Source organism: Coregonus clupeaformis, chromosome 7 (assembly GCF_020615455.1).
Source record: "Coregonus clupeaformis isolate EN_2021a chromosome 7, ASM2061545v1, whole genome shotgun sequence".
Lineage (NCBI taxonomy): Eukaryota > Metazoa > Chordata > Actinopteri > Salmoniformes > Salmonidae > Coregonus > Coregonus clupeaformis.
Window position 1 is genome coordinate 35,349,106 of NC_059198.1, and position 18,138 is coordinate 35,367,243.

The 18,138-nt window shown below is 45.2% G+C and overlaps 1 protein-coding gene and 1 pseudogene across 1 annotated transcript; both read left to right on the top strand.

Moving 5' to 3' along the window:
- Positions 1-2,781: 2,781 nt before the first annotated feature.
- LOC123491234 (U1 small nuclear ribonucleoprotein 70 kDa-like) lies at positions 2,782-17,971 on the top strand. Its single transcript, XM_045221389.1, has 10 exons — positions 2,782-3,004; positions 8,440-8,593; positions 8,725-8,787; positions 8,992-9,046; positions 9,136-9,200; positions 9,549-9,611; positions 9,735-9,816; positions 15,905-16,006; positions 16,238-16,340; positions 16,636-17,971. Exons 2-10 carry the CDS (start codon positions 8,447-8,449, stop codon positions 17,444-17,446), a joined length of 1,491 nt encoding a protein of 496 aa, XP_045077324.1. The 5' UTR covers positions 2,782-3,004; positions 8,440-8,446; the 3' UTR covers positions 17,447-17,971.
- LOC123491342 lies at positions 8,304-8,382 on the top strand (annotated as a pseudogene).
- Positions 17,972-18,138: the final 167 nt, after the last annotated feature.

Genomic DNA, 18,138 nt, shown 5'->3' on the forward strand with positions numbered 1-18,138 from the left:
ATCTTTTGACTAAAAGTGTGCCACTAGTGTATATTCAGTATTTCAAAACGTTCGGTGGTGGTAAATACAAACAATTAAACTGTTCTTTAGTTCCAAAAGCCTACCGTCTCCATTTTTCTATAGCTACTACCACATTCAAAGGAGGATGGTTACTAACTTCCTGTTGATGACATTGCTCTTTTCGGCTTCATTTGTGAGGGTTTAAGAGGTGTCGCCACCTACTGTAAGTTGTGTGCATTTCTCTTTTGGCAAGGTTGTAGGAAAGTATGAATCATAGACTGCAGTTGAAGTCCCATTTCTGGAGGTGGAAATTATATTTCTAGATGGTGTCGGCATCATTTTATTGTCATTAATTTTGGAGTAGAATGTCCTTTTAAAAAGTCACTAGAACTGAGCTTCTCAGTCCTTCTACATATAAATTATCTCGGGGAGGACCCCGGACCACCTAAACAAGGAGATTGTTTGGAGATGCGCGACACTGGGGAATTATCCCGGGGGAGGATAGTTTGTATGGTTTCATTTAATGTCCTTTTGACAAGGGTTCACACCGTTATTGAAATATGTACATTTATGGAAATTCATATGGTATTGTCTGAATGTCTTCATTGTGATTTGTTGCCTTGAAGCCATGTACTTGTTGATTAGTTGATCCGTTTCCTGTGAGGTGGTTTCCTGCAAGGCTATTAGAAGCTGTCATTTGCCAATTGACATTGAGGAGAGAGGGTTAGGCCTTGAAAGAGAATACTATGAAAAATGTATGCACTCACTTTAGTGTCTGCTAAATGACTAAAATGTAAATGTAAGTCGGAAGTTTACATACACTTAGGTTGGAGTCATTAAAACTAGTTTTTCAACCACTCCACAAATGTATTGTTAACAAACTATAGTTTTGGCAAGTCAATTAGGACATCTACTTTGTGCATGACACAAGTAATTTTTCCAACAATTGTTTACAGACAGATTATTTCACTTATAATTCACTGTATCACAATTCCAGTGGGTCAGAAGTTTACATAAACTAAGTTGACTGTGCCTTTAAACAGCTTGGTAAATTACAGAAAATGATGTCATGGCTTTAGAAGATTATGATAGGCTAATTGACATCATTTGACTCAATTGGAGGTGTACCTGTGGATGTATTTCAAGGCCTACCTTCACACTCAGTGCCTCTTTGCTTGACATCATGGGAAAATCAAAAGAAATCAGCCAAGACCTCAGAAAAAAAATAGTAGACCTCCACAAGTCTGGTTCATCCTTCTGAGCAATTTCCAAACACCTGAAGGTACCGCGTTCATCTGTACAAACAATAGTAGGCAAGTATAAACACCATGGGACCACGCAGCCATCATACCGCTCAGGAAGGAGACGCGTTCTGTCTCCTAGAGATGAACGTACTTTGGTGTGAAAAGTGCAAATCATTCCCAGAACAACAGCAAAGGACCTTGTGAAGATGCTGGAGGAAACAGGTACATAAGTATCTATATCCACAGTAAAACGAGTCCTATATCGACATAACCTGAAAGGCCACTCTTCAAGGAAGAAGCCACTGCTCCAAAACCACATAAAAAAGCCAGACTACGGTTTGCAACTACATATGGGGACAAAGATTGTACTTTTTGGAGAAATGTCCTCTGGTCTGATAATAATAATAATAATAATATAATAATATGCCATTTAGCAGACGCTTTTATCCAAAGCGACTTACAGTCATGCGTGCATACATTTTTGTGCATGGGTGGTCCCGGGGATCGAACCCACTACCTTAGCATTACAAGCGCCGTGCTCTACCAGCTGAGCTACAGAGGATGAAACATAAATAGAACAGTTTGGCCATAATGACCACCGTAATGTTTGCAAGCCGAAGAACACCATCCCAACCGTGAAGCACGGGGGTGGCAGCATCATGCTGTGGGGATGCTTTGCTGCAGGAGGGACTGGTGCACTTCACAAAATATACGGTGGTAGGCCTGATCACAGACAACAATGAGACAGCCTATAGGGAGGAGGTCAGAGACCTGGGATTGTGGTACCAGGACAACAACCTACAGGAAAAGGAGGGCCGGACACGCCCCCATTCACATCGACAGGGCTGATGTGGAGCGGGTCGAGAGCTTCAAGTTCCTTGGTGTCCACATCACCAACAAACTATTATGGTCCAAATACACCAAGACAGTCATGAAGAGGGCACGACAACGCCTATTCCCCCTCAGGAGATTTAAAAGATTTGCCATTGGTCCCCAGAGCCAAAAAAAAGTTATACAGCTGCACCATTGAGAACATTCTTACTGGTTGCATCACCGCCTGGTATGGCAACAGCTCGGCATCCGACCGTAAGGCACTACAGAGGGTAGTGTGTACGGCCCAGTACATCACTGGGGCCAAGCTTGCTGCCATCCAGGATCTCTATACTAGGCGGTGTCAGAGGAAGGCCACCCCAAAACATTTTTAGGGTCAAAGACTCCAGCCACCCAAGTCATAGACTGTTCTCTCTGCTACCGCACGGCAAGCGGTACCGGAATGCCAAGTCTCGGTCCAAAAGGCTCCTTAACAGCTTCTACCCCCAAGCCATGAAACTGCTGAACAATTCATCAAATGGCTATTTGCATTTACCTCCATACAAAAACTCCTTGTTTGATTGGCGAAACAACGAAAAAACGCCACCTGCTGGAAAGAGACAGATTTTCCTCCGAGTTGGGCTTCCTCCTTCCTCTCTGTGGAAACCAAGGTCTCAAGTAAATTAGCCTGACGTGTCGTGAAACACTAGAGGAACTGTCGCGACAGTGTCGTCCATTTACAGCGTCCCGCCATTTTAAGTTGAGGACAAAATCTTTTTTTCTCCTGGCGAGAAGCTAACCAAGCTGAAGCCACTTTATCTTTCACTTTGGCTGAAGTATATTCATCTGTGGGAAAACAACTTGCTTTGAACAAGGAGAGTGCACGCTCTTATTCCACGTTGCCTGATTTGGGCTCTCGGAGTTTTAAAGGGATTGAATGAAGAGTTGAGGTGAGTGGGACAGAAATGTGTAGTGCCCCTGAGTCTGAGTTGAGGCACGAGGCCTACGCTGGATAGTGGTTAGCGGTTTGCTAGATAACTAAACTGGAATATGTAACGTTAACTAAAATCTAGCTGTTATACTGTACCATATTTGCACCATATTTCGTTTTAGATATCTCGTCATACTGCAATTAATTAGCGTAAAGCTTTGGTGGATTGACTAACTAACGTTAGCCAGGTGGGTCCATTGTTTGACTGCGTTGTTAGCTAACGTTAGCCTCAGTTAGCCCACCACAGTGATGTCTAGTCGGAAGCCAGACAACTAGTTCTAAAGGCGTCGTCATGATTCTCATCTGAAACAGTTCGGAACAGTTCGTGCGTATATTATGACATTTTGTGACTTGTTTTTTCTTCAACAGTGCAATTGTGGCCCGCAATTCGGGGCGTTCCTGCAAATGGGCATTCCTACATCTGCAGGAACACCTATACTTTTATTGGTCAATTTTCAAGTTGCGGGAGGTGGGGGCGCTCCAGTACAGTAGGTGGAATTAATGAACAATAACGTTGGACGCCAACAGCAGATAAAACTCACAGAAGGGGCGGTGGTGACCACGGTAGCTAGCTAGCCGTACACTGGTAAAGAGGTCTGCTTGAAACATGTTTTCCTGCCGTTCATTTAACGGCGAGGGTAGGTGTTCGGCAGGCGGGAGTAAAGGACACTGTGTACTAGTTTAACCCTAAGGAGGACTTTGGTACACGGGAGGTGGGGGCTTGTGCTAGTGGGTGGCGGGGAGAGTCATCGCCCTCGCCTGTCGGGCACGGTTGTCTCCGGTACGCGGGGGCGACACTGTGTGCTAGCTAACTAGCAAGCTTTCACACGGCGTCGCTAACTAAATTCAGCAAAAAAAGAAACGTTCTCTCACTGTCAACTGCGTTTATTTTCAGCAAACTTAACGTGTAAATATTTGTATGAACATAACAAGATTCAACAACTAAGACATAAACTGAACAAGTTCCACATACATGTGACTAACAAAAATTGAATAATGTGTTCCTTAACAAAGGAGGAGGGGTGGGGGGGGGGTCAAAATCAAAAGTAAGTCAGTATCTGGTGTGGCCACCAGCTGCATTAAGTACTGCAGTTCATCTCCTCCTCATGGACTGCACCAGATTTGCCAGTTCATGCTGTGAGATTTTACCCCACAATTCCACCAAGGCACCTGCAAGTTCCTGGACAATGGAATTGAGATCCAGGCTCTTTGCTGGCCATGGCAGAACAGACATTCCTGTCTTGCAGGAAATCACGCCCAGAATGAGCAGTATGGCTGGTGGCATTGTTATGCTGGAGGGTCATGTCAGGATGAGCCTGCAGGAAGGGTACCATGTGAGGGAGGAGGATGTCTTCCCTGTAACGCACAGCGTTGAGATTGGCTGCAATGAAAACAAGATCTGTCCGATGATGCTGTGACACACTGCCACAGACCATCTCCAAATCAATCCCGTTCCAGAGTACAGGCCTCGGTGTAACGCTCATTCCTTCGACGATAAACGCAAATCCGACCATCACCCCTGGTGAGACAAAACCGCGACTCGTCAGTGAAGAGCACTTTTTGCCAGTACTGTTTGGTCCAGCAACGGTGGATTTGTGCCCATAGGCGACGTTGTTGCCGGTGATGTCTGGTGAGGACCTGCCTTACAACAGGCCTACAAGCCCTCAGTCCAGCCTCTCTCAGCCTATTGAGCACAGTCTGAGCACTGATGGAGGGATTGTGCGTTCCTGGTGTAACTCGGGCAGTTGTTGTTGCCATCCTGTACCTGTCCCGCAGGTGTGATGTACCGATCCTGTGCAGGTGTTGTTACACGTGGTTTGCCACTGCGAGGACGATCAGCTGTCCGTCCTGTCTCCCTGTATCGCTGTCTTAGGCGTCTCACAGTACGGACATTGCAATTTATTGCCCTGGCCACAACTGCATGCCTCCTTGCAGCATGCCTAAGGCACGTTCACGCAGATGAGCAGGGACCCTGGGCATCTTTCTTTTGGTGTTTTTCAGAGTCCGTAGAAAGGCCTCCTTTTCCACATTTTGTTACGTTACAGCGTTATTCTAAAATATTATTTATTTCTCAGCAATCTACACACAATACCCCATAACGACGAAGCGAAAACAGGGTGCTAATTTAGAATTTAAAAACGTATACCTTAAGTATTCAGACCCTTTGCTATGAGACTCAAAATTGAGCTCGGGTGCATCCTGTTTCCATTGATCATCCTTGATGTTTCTACAACTTCATTGGAGTCCACCTGTGGTACATTCTATTGATTGGACATGATTTGGAAAGGCAAACACCTATCTATATAAGGTCCCACAGTTGACAGTGCAAGTTAGAGCAAATACCAAGCCATGAGGTCAAAGAAGTTGTCCGTAGAGCTCCGAGACAGGATTGTGTTCAGACACAGGTCTGGGGAAGGGTACCAAAAAATGTCTGCAGCATTGAAGGTCCAAAAGAACACAGTGGCCAATACTCTTCCTAGAGCTGTCCGCCAGCCAAACTGAGCGATCAGGGGAGAAGGGCCTTGGTCAGGGAGGTGACTAAGAACCTGATGGTCACTCTGACAGAGTTCCTCTGTGGAGATGGGATAACCTTCCAGAAGGACAACCATCTCTGCATCACTCCACCAATCAGGCCTTTAGGAAGCAACTCCTCAGTAAAAGGCACATGACAGCCCACTTGGAGTTTGCCAAAAGGCACATAAAGATTCTCAGACCACGAGAAACAAGATTATCTGGTCTGATTGAACTCTTTGGCTTGAATGCCATTAATCACGTCTGGAGGAAACCTGGCACCATCCCCAGTGAAGCATGGTGGTGGCAGCATCATGCTGTGGGGATGTTTTTCAGTGGCAGGGACTGGGAGACTAGTCAGGATCGAGGGAAAGATGAACGGAGCAAATACAGGGAGATCCTTGATGAAAACCTGCTCCAGAGCCAGACTGGGGCAAATGTTCACCTTCCAACAGGACAACGACCCTAAGCACACCGCCAAGACAATGCAAGAGTTGCTTCGGGACAAGTCTCTGAATGTCCTTGAGTGGCCCAGCCAGAGCCCGGACTTGAACCCGATCGAACATCTCTGGAAAGACCCGGATCTGCAGAGAAGAATGGGAGAAACTCCCCAAAAACAGGTGTGCCACACTTGTAGCGTCATACCCAGTAAGACTAGAAGCTGTAATCGCTGCCAAAGGTGCTTCAACAAAGTACTGAGTAAAGAGTTTGAATACTTAAATAAATGTGATATTTCCGGGGGGTTTCTATTTCTAAATGTGCACACACAAAATCTAGAAACCTGTCATTCTGGGGTATTGTGCGTAAAAAAAAAACAACAACAACAACAATTTAATCCATTTTAGATTAAGGCTGTAACGTAACAAATGTGGAGAATGTCAGGGGTCTGAATACTTTCCGACGGCACCGTGTGTGTACTCGAAGGTGATCTTGGCAGCATTCTTACGCTTTCTTGTCATCACACCTGGTCCGCTTCCTCCTCAGACCGTAATTGTGGGCTATTCTTTGGGTGCTGAAATTGGTGGTTTTTGATAACTTCATTTTATGTGATGTTGGCGCTTCAGTCCACCCACACTAGTCACAGCTCAACTCGATAGTAAATTGTGGAGTTGCATTTAGTTGGCTGCTAACTATACTGAACAAATATACGCAACATGTAAAGTGTTGGTCCCATGTTTCATGAGCTGAAATAAAAGATCCCAGAAATGTTCCATATGCACAAAAAGCTATTTTCTAATTTGTGCACATTTGTTTACGTCCCTGCTAGTAATAATTTCTCTTTTGGCAAGATAATCCTCCACCTGACAGGTCTGGCATATCAAGAAGCTGATTAAACAGGATGATCATAACACAGTTGCACCTTGTGCTAGGGACAAAATGTGCAGTTTTTTTACACAACATAATGCCACATGTCTCCAAGTTTTGAGCTTGCAATTGGCATGTTGACTGCAGGAATGTCTAACAGAGTGGTTTCCAGAGATTGAATGTTAATTTCTCTACCATAAGCTGCCTCCATCGTTTTAAGAGAATTTGGCAATACGTCCAACTGGTCTCACAACCGCAGACCGCGTGTAACCATGCCAGCCCAGGTTCTCCACATCTGACTTCTTCACTTGCTGGATTGTCCGAGACCAGCCACCCGGACAGCTGAAGAAACTGTGGGTTTGCACAACCGAATAATTTCCTCACCAGGGTCTTGACCTGACTGCAGTTCGGCGTCGTAATGCTGGAGAAGTGTGCCCATCACAGATTAATCCCAGTTTCAACTGTACCGGGCAGATGGCAGACAGCGTGTGTGGGGGAGCAGTTTTCTGACGTCAACGCTGTGAACCGAGTGCACAGTGGTGGTGGGTTTATGGTATCGGCAGGCATTTAGCTACGGAGAACTGACACAATTGCATTTCATCGATGGCAATTTGAATGCACAGCGATTCCGTGACGAGATCCTGAGGCCCATTGTTGTGCCATTCATTTGCCGCCATCTCCTCATTTTTCGGCGTAATGCACTGCCCCATGTTGCAAGGATCTGTACTCAGTTCCTGGAAGCTGAAAATGTCCCAGTTCTTCCATGGCCTGCATACTCACCAGGCATGCCACCCATTGAGCATGTTGGGATGCGCTGGATCGACGTGTACGGTGGAGTGTTCCAGTTCCCGCTGATATCCAGCAACTTCGCACAGCCATTGAAGAGTGGGACAACATTCCACAGGCCACAATCAACAGCCTGATCAACTCCATGCAAAGGAAATGTCGTGCTGCATGAGGCAAATGGCGGTCACACCAGATACTGACTGGTTTTCTGATCCACGCCTCAATTTTATTTTTTTGTATCTCTGACCAACAGATGCATCTGTATTCCTGGTCGTGAAATCCATAGATTAGGGCTTAATGCATTTATTTCAATTGACTGATTTGCTTATGAACTGTAACTCAATGAAGGCTTTGAAATTGTTGCGTTTTTATATTTCTTTGTGTGGTATGTGTATATAACCAGTAATCAACCTAAAACATTCACTATTCCAGCTAGCTAGCTATCCTTGTAAATGTTGACGAGTTAACTTGTGACTTTCCAGCCTTCATTTAACTTGAAGCCTCCAGGTAAGGGAAGATTGAGCATTGTTTGGCAACATTGATCAATTCTCTTACACACTAGCTTCAAAGCTTGTTCCACACATGAAAATAAGATGTTACCTTACCTTGCTAGCTACGTGGAAGTAATTTAGGTAGCTTTGCAGCAGAAATTGAGCTGCACATGGTTATCACGATGTTCTTCCAAGCCTTTGTGGCTCTGTCCACACTGCCTAATGGCAACACTGATGCAACTCTGTCTGCATATTATCAGTAACTATGTAGTTTGTAAACTAAATCTCTTTCTCGCTACAGGTGAAAGATGACCCAGTTTTTACCCCCCAACCTGCTGGCCCTATTTGCGCCGCGGGACCCCATACCATTTCTGACGCAGTTGGAGAAGCTGCCCCATGAGAAACACCACAACCAGCCATACTGTGGCATTGCTCCCTTCATCAGGCACTTTGAGGTACCTACCTAGCCCTTGTACAATTACTCTTCATGAATGAGATGGATATTTGGCTATTTGGTATATTATTTGATTGAATGCCTTTGGCCCTCTACCTTTTTATTAGCCTAACTTTTGGACTGTTTTGATAGGACCCCAGAGATGCCCCTCCCCCTACTAGGGCAGAAACTCGTGATGAGAGGTTGGAGAGAAAGGTGAGACAATTGGAAGAGGGGTCATTCCCCCTTGTGGCCATTTCTTTTCACTTTTAGTCTCTGAAACCTTCAGTGCATATCTGAATAAGATTGGATAAGTGGAAATCTTCAGTATGGTGTACTAGTACATGGCTTTAATTTACATGTACAGTAACCATTTGTGGATTGAGTGAGGGGCCTAGCTAACTCGTTTCTGTTTTACAGAGGAGGGAGAAGATCGAGAGGCGGCAGACGGTTGTGGAGACAGAACTGAAGCTCTGTAAGTTGACATGGATGAGCTTTTGTGACATTTCATAGGATTTACTGAAAGTTGGTCAGGTTGTTATATTTGGTTCTGCCTTCTTCCAGGGGATCCACACAATGACCCCAATGCTCAGGGGGATGCCTTCAAGACCCTGTTTGTGGCTCGCGTGGTAAGTGTGTATTATACAGGCTGCCTTCCATGTCCCATGGCATCTTTACCTTCTCTTCCATCCTGTCTTGGCCACAGACTAAAACCGGGTAGTGAATAATAACAAATGAAGCACACGTACACCACAATAAAATGAAAACCAAGCATCCACTTCTTGAAGCATGTCTTATATTTTCTATCGGATGGTATGTAGCCCAGAAGTGTTTTCTGAAGACAATTCTAAGACCAAACTGCCAGTGAAGTGTACACCTGTTGTATTTCGTACATGTGACAAATAACATTTTATTTGTAAAGAGTTTTCCTGCCAAGTTCTGATGGATAGATGTTAACTGTGATATCATTGCTGCAGAATTATGACACAACAGAATCCAAGCTTCGCCGTGAGTTTGAGGTCTACGGCCCCATCAAAAGGGTACGTTGTCTTGGTCTCCTAAACCATCTTTTGGGTCCTTATTGTCCATTTTTGGCAGTTGGTCCTCTGCTTCCCCCCCCCAGCTTGTGCAGCTAGCGTTATTATAGTCGCTCTCTCTTCCAGATTTACATCGTCTACAACAAGCGGTCAGGGAAGCCCAGAGGATACGCCTTCATAGAGTACGAGCACGAGAGAGACATGCACTGTGAGTACCACGAGAGACCAACCCCCTCATAACCCACCTTATCTCAAATGGGAGTCTGCATGCTGGGAGGGTACGTAGGTGGGATAGTATTTGTTGAAGGATTCGTGTGAGCGAGACATGAACAAGAAGGTACCGAAAGAAATGCACCAGATCAATTTTGGGAGCTTACAAAAATTGTTGTAATTTCACTATAGCTTTACAAGTTGTAGCAGTTGGTGTTGCTGACTATTAATTAACATCAGCACCTTATACTCTTGCCTAGTGTAGGAGGAACCCTCTTGACTGAGTAGCACCTTTTTTTAAGGAGCAAACTGACTAGGCTCTGTTTTTAAAATGTGGTTATTTTCTGTACTGCACTAGCAGCTTATGCTGTCCTTGGTGTGATTTTCCCATTGAAGGGCCATGATGGACGATGGTGTCACATTTATCCATAGTCCTAGGCCAACTCTTAATATCTGCCAAAAATAAAAATAAAATTTTCACACTGCTGAGCCACACCGTGCTGTACTGCGCTGGCCTGATTACGCTGCGAGGACATGGTGAAGAGAAAGTATCCAAGCCAGCAGAGTATGGTTTGGATTGGCACAATGGTGAGAGAAGGAGAACTAGCTAGCAAGTAGGCTTGGGCGGTATCCAGATTGTCATACCTTCATACCAACCTTGTGCCATACAGGGATATTCGGTAATAACCGGTACTGAACACAAGGGGCGCTGTTTTCAAACCCCACTCATACTCTGTAATCTGAAGGTTAGCAATGCTAACAAGTACATGTAAAATGCCATAGAAAATGCTAATGACCACATTGCGAACATTTTGTACAGTTTCTGACCTAAACTATACAAGTAACTCAAATGCTACACAGTTTGCTGCATGCACAAAACCAATATTAGCCAGCAAGGCTCTTGATCCAGGAGGGGATTCTCTGCTTTTACCAAGTGAATGCTTGATTTTGGAAGAAACTAACCACTTAGCTAGATAGCTAACTAGCTACTAAATTAGCAAACCCAACGCAAAACTGCAGAACAGTTAGCACATTTTAGACTTAACATTTAGACTTACCATACTGTAATTAGATCACCTGTTGCATGTAGCACAACAGTGAGTGACTCACAAGGCTCCGGTCTCGTAGTTTGCTTGTAAACAAACACCACGTGACTGGGGACTACCGTAAGCTTCATAATAATGTGACTGGTGAAATGAACGCAATGTTCTTTATCTCCTAAAATATTGCACAAGTTGACTGCAGGTATCTACTTACGTAGCTACAAATATTCAAATCGATTAATACAACTTCAAATAAATAGTTTCTGACGGTATTGACAAACCATCCTGTGGCTTTTTCCAAAAACCCTGGTATACGTATACCACCCAAGCCTACTGGCAAGGGGTTTAAAAATATGAACCCACAGTCCACACAAGTTAAAGATACAAGTCTGAACACAAGGGTCTCCAAAATCCATCCATCCTTTTTATTTTCAAAACTTTGAGTTTAGAATGGCGAAATGTTATTAATTAGGGGAAACAAGGTGCTGCGTGAGGGTTGTGTGATGTTTGTCGTGTTTGTGGTGCATGATGATCTCTTGACTAACTCAAATACGGCTGTGAAAGGGTTTCTGTACTGCACTTGTCTGAGTGAGTGCAGTTAGTCCAGCCATGGCACTTCTCCTATGTGGCGGTGGGAGGGGTGGGAAGGTTTGGCCTATGTTTTGTATGCACAAACAACTAAGCCTTGTTCTTTTGGTCACCTTGAATGCCTTTGCTTGCTGTAGGTTAGGCCTGTAATAGTTAGGAGTGCTAAGTCATCTGTGGAACAGGTGGGTTTCCTGGTTGGACCACCAACTGTAAGCTACAGTCACCAACAGGCTAGTGCCCCCTAACTTGTCTGGTTAACTTGGGTACCCTCATCTCTGTGCTTTTGTGTGACACTAGGCCATTTCTATCAGCTCATATCAGTGGTCCTCAACCCTGGTCCTGGCGAGCTACCATGCCCGCTGGTATTTTTCTCATTTGATTTAATTTATTTCAATGATCATGCAGACGGGTGTTCCAGGTGTAAATCGGTTGCTCACTAAGATTGCTGCTTACTGGCCACCTTCCAGGCCGACTACATTGTAGTCACTTGCCAGATCTCGCAACACCTGGGAAGGTGTTTTACATATCAGAAAACCAAATCATATAAAATAAGAATCTGATGCTTGACTGCTAGTTGGTGACGAGGCAGGTATCTGCACAGCGCGACTGCAATGTAGCTTGCCTGGAACGTGGCCACTGATTTCATTGCTGGAACACTTGGGGTCATGCATCCAGGGTGCAATGAACAGGCAGGGAATAGTGTTCCCCAGGACCAGGGTCGCCCACCCTTGGTATGATGTGACTCAGGTGAGGGTTGACTTGTGAGGGGATGTCTATGCTGGCTCTGTAGTGTATTAACTGTTTTGTTGTTCTCATTGCCACTGCAGCCGCCTATCTGTGATGGCTATTGGCCAGAGCTGGCTTGCAGATGATGATGGTTATGATACATCTACACCCTACTACCACAGCTCAGTATATGGTTGGTATGATGGGTTTGTATGATGGGTAAGCTTTCTTTCCACCCTCCACCCTCCTATTTAGGGAAGAGGAGCTACGTTCAATGGGCAAAGCACATTTTTGAAGCTGCTTAAATGTTGCCTGAACAATATTGACATTGGTAAGACAGAGCTGGTGCTTTGACCATTGAACGCACCCCCAGGCCATTAGTCAGTTAATGGGTGCCCTGTGAGTTTTCCTTTTGTGTTAAAGCCACCTCCGATGTATCCCTTTTAGCACTTTTACATATTGGCCTAAGCTTTTACTATTTGGATTATTTTAGTTGTCTGAAACAACAGCATTTTAGCAAGTTGTCTCTTGCATAATCATTAAGAAAAGGACAATCTTTTGCATAACGTTGCGTCAAAAAGATCACATGCCCAAGACAAAATCCCCTAGCATTGTAAGTTAAGGTCCTTTCTTGTGTGCGTCGAGCTGGCTTTAATGGAATAGGCTTACCACGGGACTCTAACCACTTTTACAGCAAGGCACATAATTATGCACATGTAGCTTTGCCCCTACTATATAACTAGGCAAGAGCAGATGCCAACAAGAGCATAGCGATAGTTCATTCAGACATGGCAGTCATCTCACCCCCAGATCTTCTTTACCACAGCTGATATTAAGGATCAGGTGTATACAGCTAATAGAACCAGTCTAGGGAGGAAACATGTCACCACTGGAACTAGCCTACATTTTATTCTAGCCTACACCAAACACTTCTCATTTTCTCTAGATGCATACCTTTCTGTTTCTTAAAAGAACCTTTTGATATGCACCATATGTGTGCTTGTATAGTAAGATTGTATTTAGGCCTTGTATTCAAGTCGTTTTGGGGGTTGAGGTAAGGCAACCCCCCTTTTTGAGTGAAGTCATCTCTGATTGGTTGAAGGTTATGGTTTGTGGTAAGACAAACCCGGATTGGTTAGGTTAGTGAGGGGTTGTGGTAAGGCCCCTTGGTAGTATACACCTGTGAGGTGTCATGAAAGTACAGTGATAATTTGCTGTGCTTTAGAGGGGGTTCTGGTAAGGCCCTCTGATTGGCTATAAAAGCGAGGGGTTCTGGTAAGGCCTTTTGAATGGTTAAGCGAGTGGTTCTGGTAAGGCCCTCTGATTGGATATAAAGAGGAAAAGAGACCTCTGTGCCGTTTCCCATTGGATCGTCTTCCACCAGTGTAGAGGCCAGGATGGGTCATCGTGGATCTCGCCGAATTCTTCGGTCATAAGAGACTGATCCCAAGACTGTCTGGGCCAAGGGAGTATATATATTTGTGTGTGTTCTGAGTTTGAATCAGAAGTTGCAGACTGGTGTTAAATCTGGCAGAAGCAGGAGACTGCCATGTTGACTGGCAACTGGAAGCCCTATGCTCCGGAAGGTTCTAAGTTCGACACTGCGCTCGTGTCCAGGCGGTGGTAAGATAGTTGGTGGAAAAACAAACACAGCAGCCCATAAAGCCCCAACTAAGGTATGTGCACATGGTCACATTTAACTCATGACACATTTGCTCATATCGCGATGCCCCCCTCCCCTATATCTCCCCCTCCAGACAAGTATTACAAGCAGGTCAGAGGTTGTATGTAAGGCAACCAAATGTACACTAGCCGCACTAGAGTCTGAAGCACAACATGTATTGGGTAAGAAGATGTTGGTGTAATAAGCAGCATTACCATACAAGGCTGTGTATTCTGGCAATCAGAGTAAATATTCAGAAACTCAAACCAATGTGTCACTGGTATTTTATTTCTCACTGAACCGGGAAGGGGTTGGGGTAAGAACACAGGAGTGGTGTGTGGTTGTGCCAGTGACGACGGCTGTCGCAGGACGTGTCTTAAGGTGTTACGCTTTGAACACACCGACTGTCGTTGCGCAAAATAGTATGCAGCATAATCTAGATATGTGTGCAACAAAAGGAAAACATTCACCTTCTGCTACCATTTCTGTCAACTCGTTTACGCATACAGTTTGACGCATACGTTTGATAATTCCAATGTATGCACCACACAGATCGCACTGCAACTGCATCTGCAACGCAATGCTGCAAGGCAAATGCAGCGTTCCATTGGAAATTAATGTGCTTCTGGTGTACCAAAACGCAATGGCGCAGTCGGTGTGTTCAAAGCGTCAGCGTTTCTGTGTCTGTAAAATTTAATTATGTGCGAAATGGCGGTGAAAATGCCTTTATGTGCAAATATTGAAATAATTAGCATCTTATCGAAGTAAACTTGGAGTCAAGCGACGATATGGTGTGTGGTTCTCCCACTATTAGGCTACAGATAAAATATATGGAAGATGAAATTCACAGGGTGGTGAAAGTGCACGATGATGAGCTTTATTCTTCTTTCCAATAAATATCGAGGGTCTTATATTGGTGACATGATGATCGATACTTGACTGCCGTTTGTCAAAATATTCTCTCTTATCCATTTTCTTGTGTAGACTAGCCTACCCGAGCTGTTGGCTAGCGCGCATGTGCCAAGACCAGCGTAGGCACATTTGATATTAAATGCAACAGTATTTGTGACAACCGTCGGTAGTTGAAAAAGCGTTTTAATTTTTTAAAATTCAATACATGACAACTTAAGCGGAAAAAGTACTCTTCACATTTTCTTTATGCAGATTTTTGAATATTTGCATTAAAATCTGACGGCAATTGGATGGAATCCTAGCTACTGGTAGAAAATCCCCAATTCCACCTATAAGTGGTTAGACGTGCTTTTGTAAGTGAAGTGGGTGTCTGTCTGGCCCATGGGGGTGACTCCTATTCACTGTTCCTTCTGGGTAAGAGGTTGTAAATGTGACAACTGTGAACATGCACAAATGCAATTCTCATCAATTTGGATATTTAATTATTGTCATCTGATTTATTTCAAGTGATGGGCTCTCAAACGCACTCCACATCAAAGTACTGTCAACTGCTTGGTACCCCGGGTATAAACACTAACCTTTTAGCTTCAAGGTTAAATGAGCCATGCAACAGTAAGAGGTTGACCCTCTTCAACTAATGTGGTCACTACTTGACCTAAGTAAGATTTAAATGATTTTCGGTCTCTGGTGCTCCACAGAAACCATACATGACACAGAGCAATCATATAGGCCTGACTTCAATGTTTTGTTTGAATTTGAATTGTTTGAACATTTTGGAAGACAGTTTTTGGTCAACTTTTATCTACTATACCGGCTCACTTGTAATTTGCAGCTAGAATGGATTTCTTATTCTATCCCTCTTTAGCGTTTCAAAATTGATTTACGGAAATAAAGTGTTTCACAACAAAATACTTAAACGGTGGTACATCTTCAAAAAAAAAAGAAAGATGTGCAGGTAAATGCTGCATTTAGTGGTGGGAAAAGGGTCTACTACTACATGGTCTGTCTGCCCAGAGAGCAGCTCCACACTACCTCACCTGCTCCTGGTCAGTATATGCATGCACTCTTTGTTATCTTTACCTTTTTGAAATGGCAGAGCTCCAACTTATCCTTCTCTACCTTTTTCTTTCATCACCCCCCCCCTCCCCCTCCAGCCGCCTACAAGCATGCAGACGGGAAGAAGATCGACGGGAAGAGAGTGCTGGTGGATGTGGAGAGAGGCCGCACTGTGAAGGGATGGCAGCCCCGCAGGCTAGGTGAGGAACTGAACATTATCTCTGTGACTGCATAATTATCCATACTACAGTCATGCCTTTTTAAAATCTTAACACTGAATTCACTGAATGTTTTGGAACAGCTGATTCTCTTCAAATTGGCATTTGCCGGTTATGAATCCTTTAAAATATTTTATTTGTCAGTTTAAATACATAAATCATAGACAGGAAATGAATGCATCACAATGAGCCCTGTTTTCTGTCTCCAACCAGGTGGTGGTCTTGGTGGGACGAGGAGAGGCGGGGCTGACGTCAACATCAAGCACTCTGGAAGAGATGACGCCTCACGTTACGATGACCACCCCCCAATTGGAGGGTGAGTAACTACACTGGGCCCTTGGGGTGGTCTACTAAGGGAGGGTTGTCACCCTATTCCAAATAGGCCCTACCCATTAGACCTGAAATAATTGGATAGATGTAGCAATTTATGGGGGAAATAATCTGACAGCAAGATGGATTTACTACCATATCCAATTATTTTAGATCTATGCAAGTCTAGAGGGTATGGGCTAGTGGTAGATTTGGGATTGGACATTTTGTGGTTTGACTGACTTGATATTTTCTGTAGAGGTTTGACAGTTGACTTATTTTTGCCCTTCTCTTCACCTCAGGGAACGAGAGCGCGAACGTGGACCTGAGCCCAGAGGGGAGCGCAGAGAGCGCAGCCGTGAACGCGAACGGGGGGGGGAGAAAGAGCGCGGTGGCGAGAGACGGAGGTCCCGGTCCCGGGAAAGACGCAGGCGCAGCTCCCGCTCCAGAGAGAGGGAGAGGGGTGACAGGGGTCTGGGCCTGGCAGTGCCCGGAGAGGAGAGCGTAGGGGGTAGCAGGAGGAGAGACCGAGAGAGGGAGCGGGGGGGAGGAGGGCCAGGGGGAGACAGTCGTAGCAGGGAGAGGAGCAGAGACAAGGGCGAAAGGAAGAAGAGGAGCCGCAGCCGAGAGCGCAAGCGAGACCGGGAGAGAGGCAAGGGTGGCGAGGGGGATGAGGGCATGGGGCTAGGAGAAGGTATGATGGGGGAGGGAGGAGAGAGGATGCCTGAAGAGCCTAGTGTGGGTGAGGAAGGGGGAGAGGTGGGAGAGGAGCGCGGCGGGAGGGAGCGGGACCGTGACCGGAGGCGCAGCCACAGGGACAAGGACCGCGATAGGGACCGGGAGAGGCACAGGGGGGATAGGGAGAAAGACAGGGAGCATAAGAGAGACAGGGAGCGGGGTGGCGGGGAGCGCAGGGAGGACCGGCATGGCTCTCTCCTGCTCCCCTCGGCCAAGCAGGATGACGTGGGTAACGGGGAGGAGGGCGACGCGCCACCCAAGCCAGAGGAGAACAGCCAGGATGGGTTGATGGACCAGGAGTCGGTGCAGTCGGGGGAGGGCTATGTTTCCAACGAGAACGGCTACAAGATGGAGACCCAGGCAGACGAGTACTAAGAGGGGTTTTGCCATCTTTACTCATTTCCTGTTTTTTTTATACAACACAAACCCACACCCCCCACCCCAAACCCCAAACCCCTTACCTGTTTGTGTGAATGATACTGTAATGAGCTGCTGACCTGTTAGAAACCACAACAGGTCAGTGTAGGCATAAGAAACAAACTGTCAGTTTTATGGGTTAAGTAGGATTTTGTTTCTTCTGTACCCCCAGGACTAGGTCCACGCCACAAAATAATTATTTCAAACCGTCCCTCGTTATCAAACTGATAACTGTGCTCACTGACCCTTGACATTCGGGGGGGGGTACAATCCTGAGAACGTCAACTGTCTGGACCTATACTTCTACCCTCAAGAAAATGTACACCGTTAGCTAGGTTTCCATCCAATTGGCGACAGATTTTCATGCAAATATTCTTAAATCTGCATAAAAACATTATGTGCAATTTCCCACCAGAGATGTTTCCATCCAATTGACTTGTTGCAAATAAAAGGCTGTGCATGATGATGCAGTGCAAATAAAAATGCATTTTGTGGTTATATTCCCATGTACCCAAAACAAAAAGCTGTGCGTGATGATGCAGTGCAAATAAAAATGCATTTTGCGGTTAGATTACTATGTACCCAAAACAAAAAGCAAGTTAAATGTGTTTCATCACATTTTCAACTCTACTGATGGTTTGTCACTAAAT

Coding starts and splice junctions, on each gene's coding strand:
- LOC123491234 (XM_045221389.1), top strand. CDS start 8,447: ATGACCCAGTTTTTACCCCCCAACCTGCTGGCCCTATTTGCGCCGCGG. Junction 9,201..9,548: donor CCCTGTTTGTGGCTCGCGTG/GTAAGTGTGTAT, acceptor TCATTGCTGCAG/AATTATGACACAACAGAATC. Junction 16,341..16,635: donor GACCACCCCCCAATTGGAGG/GTGAGTAACTAC, acceptor TCTTCACCTCAG/GGAACGAGAGCGCGAACGTG.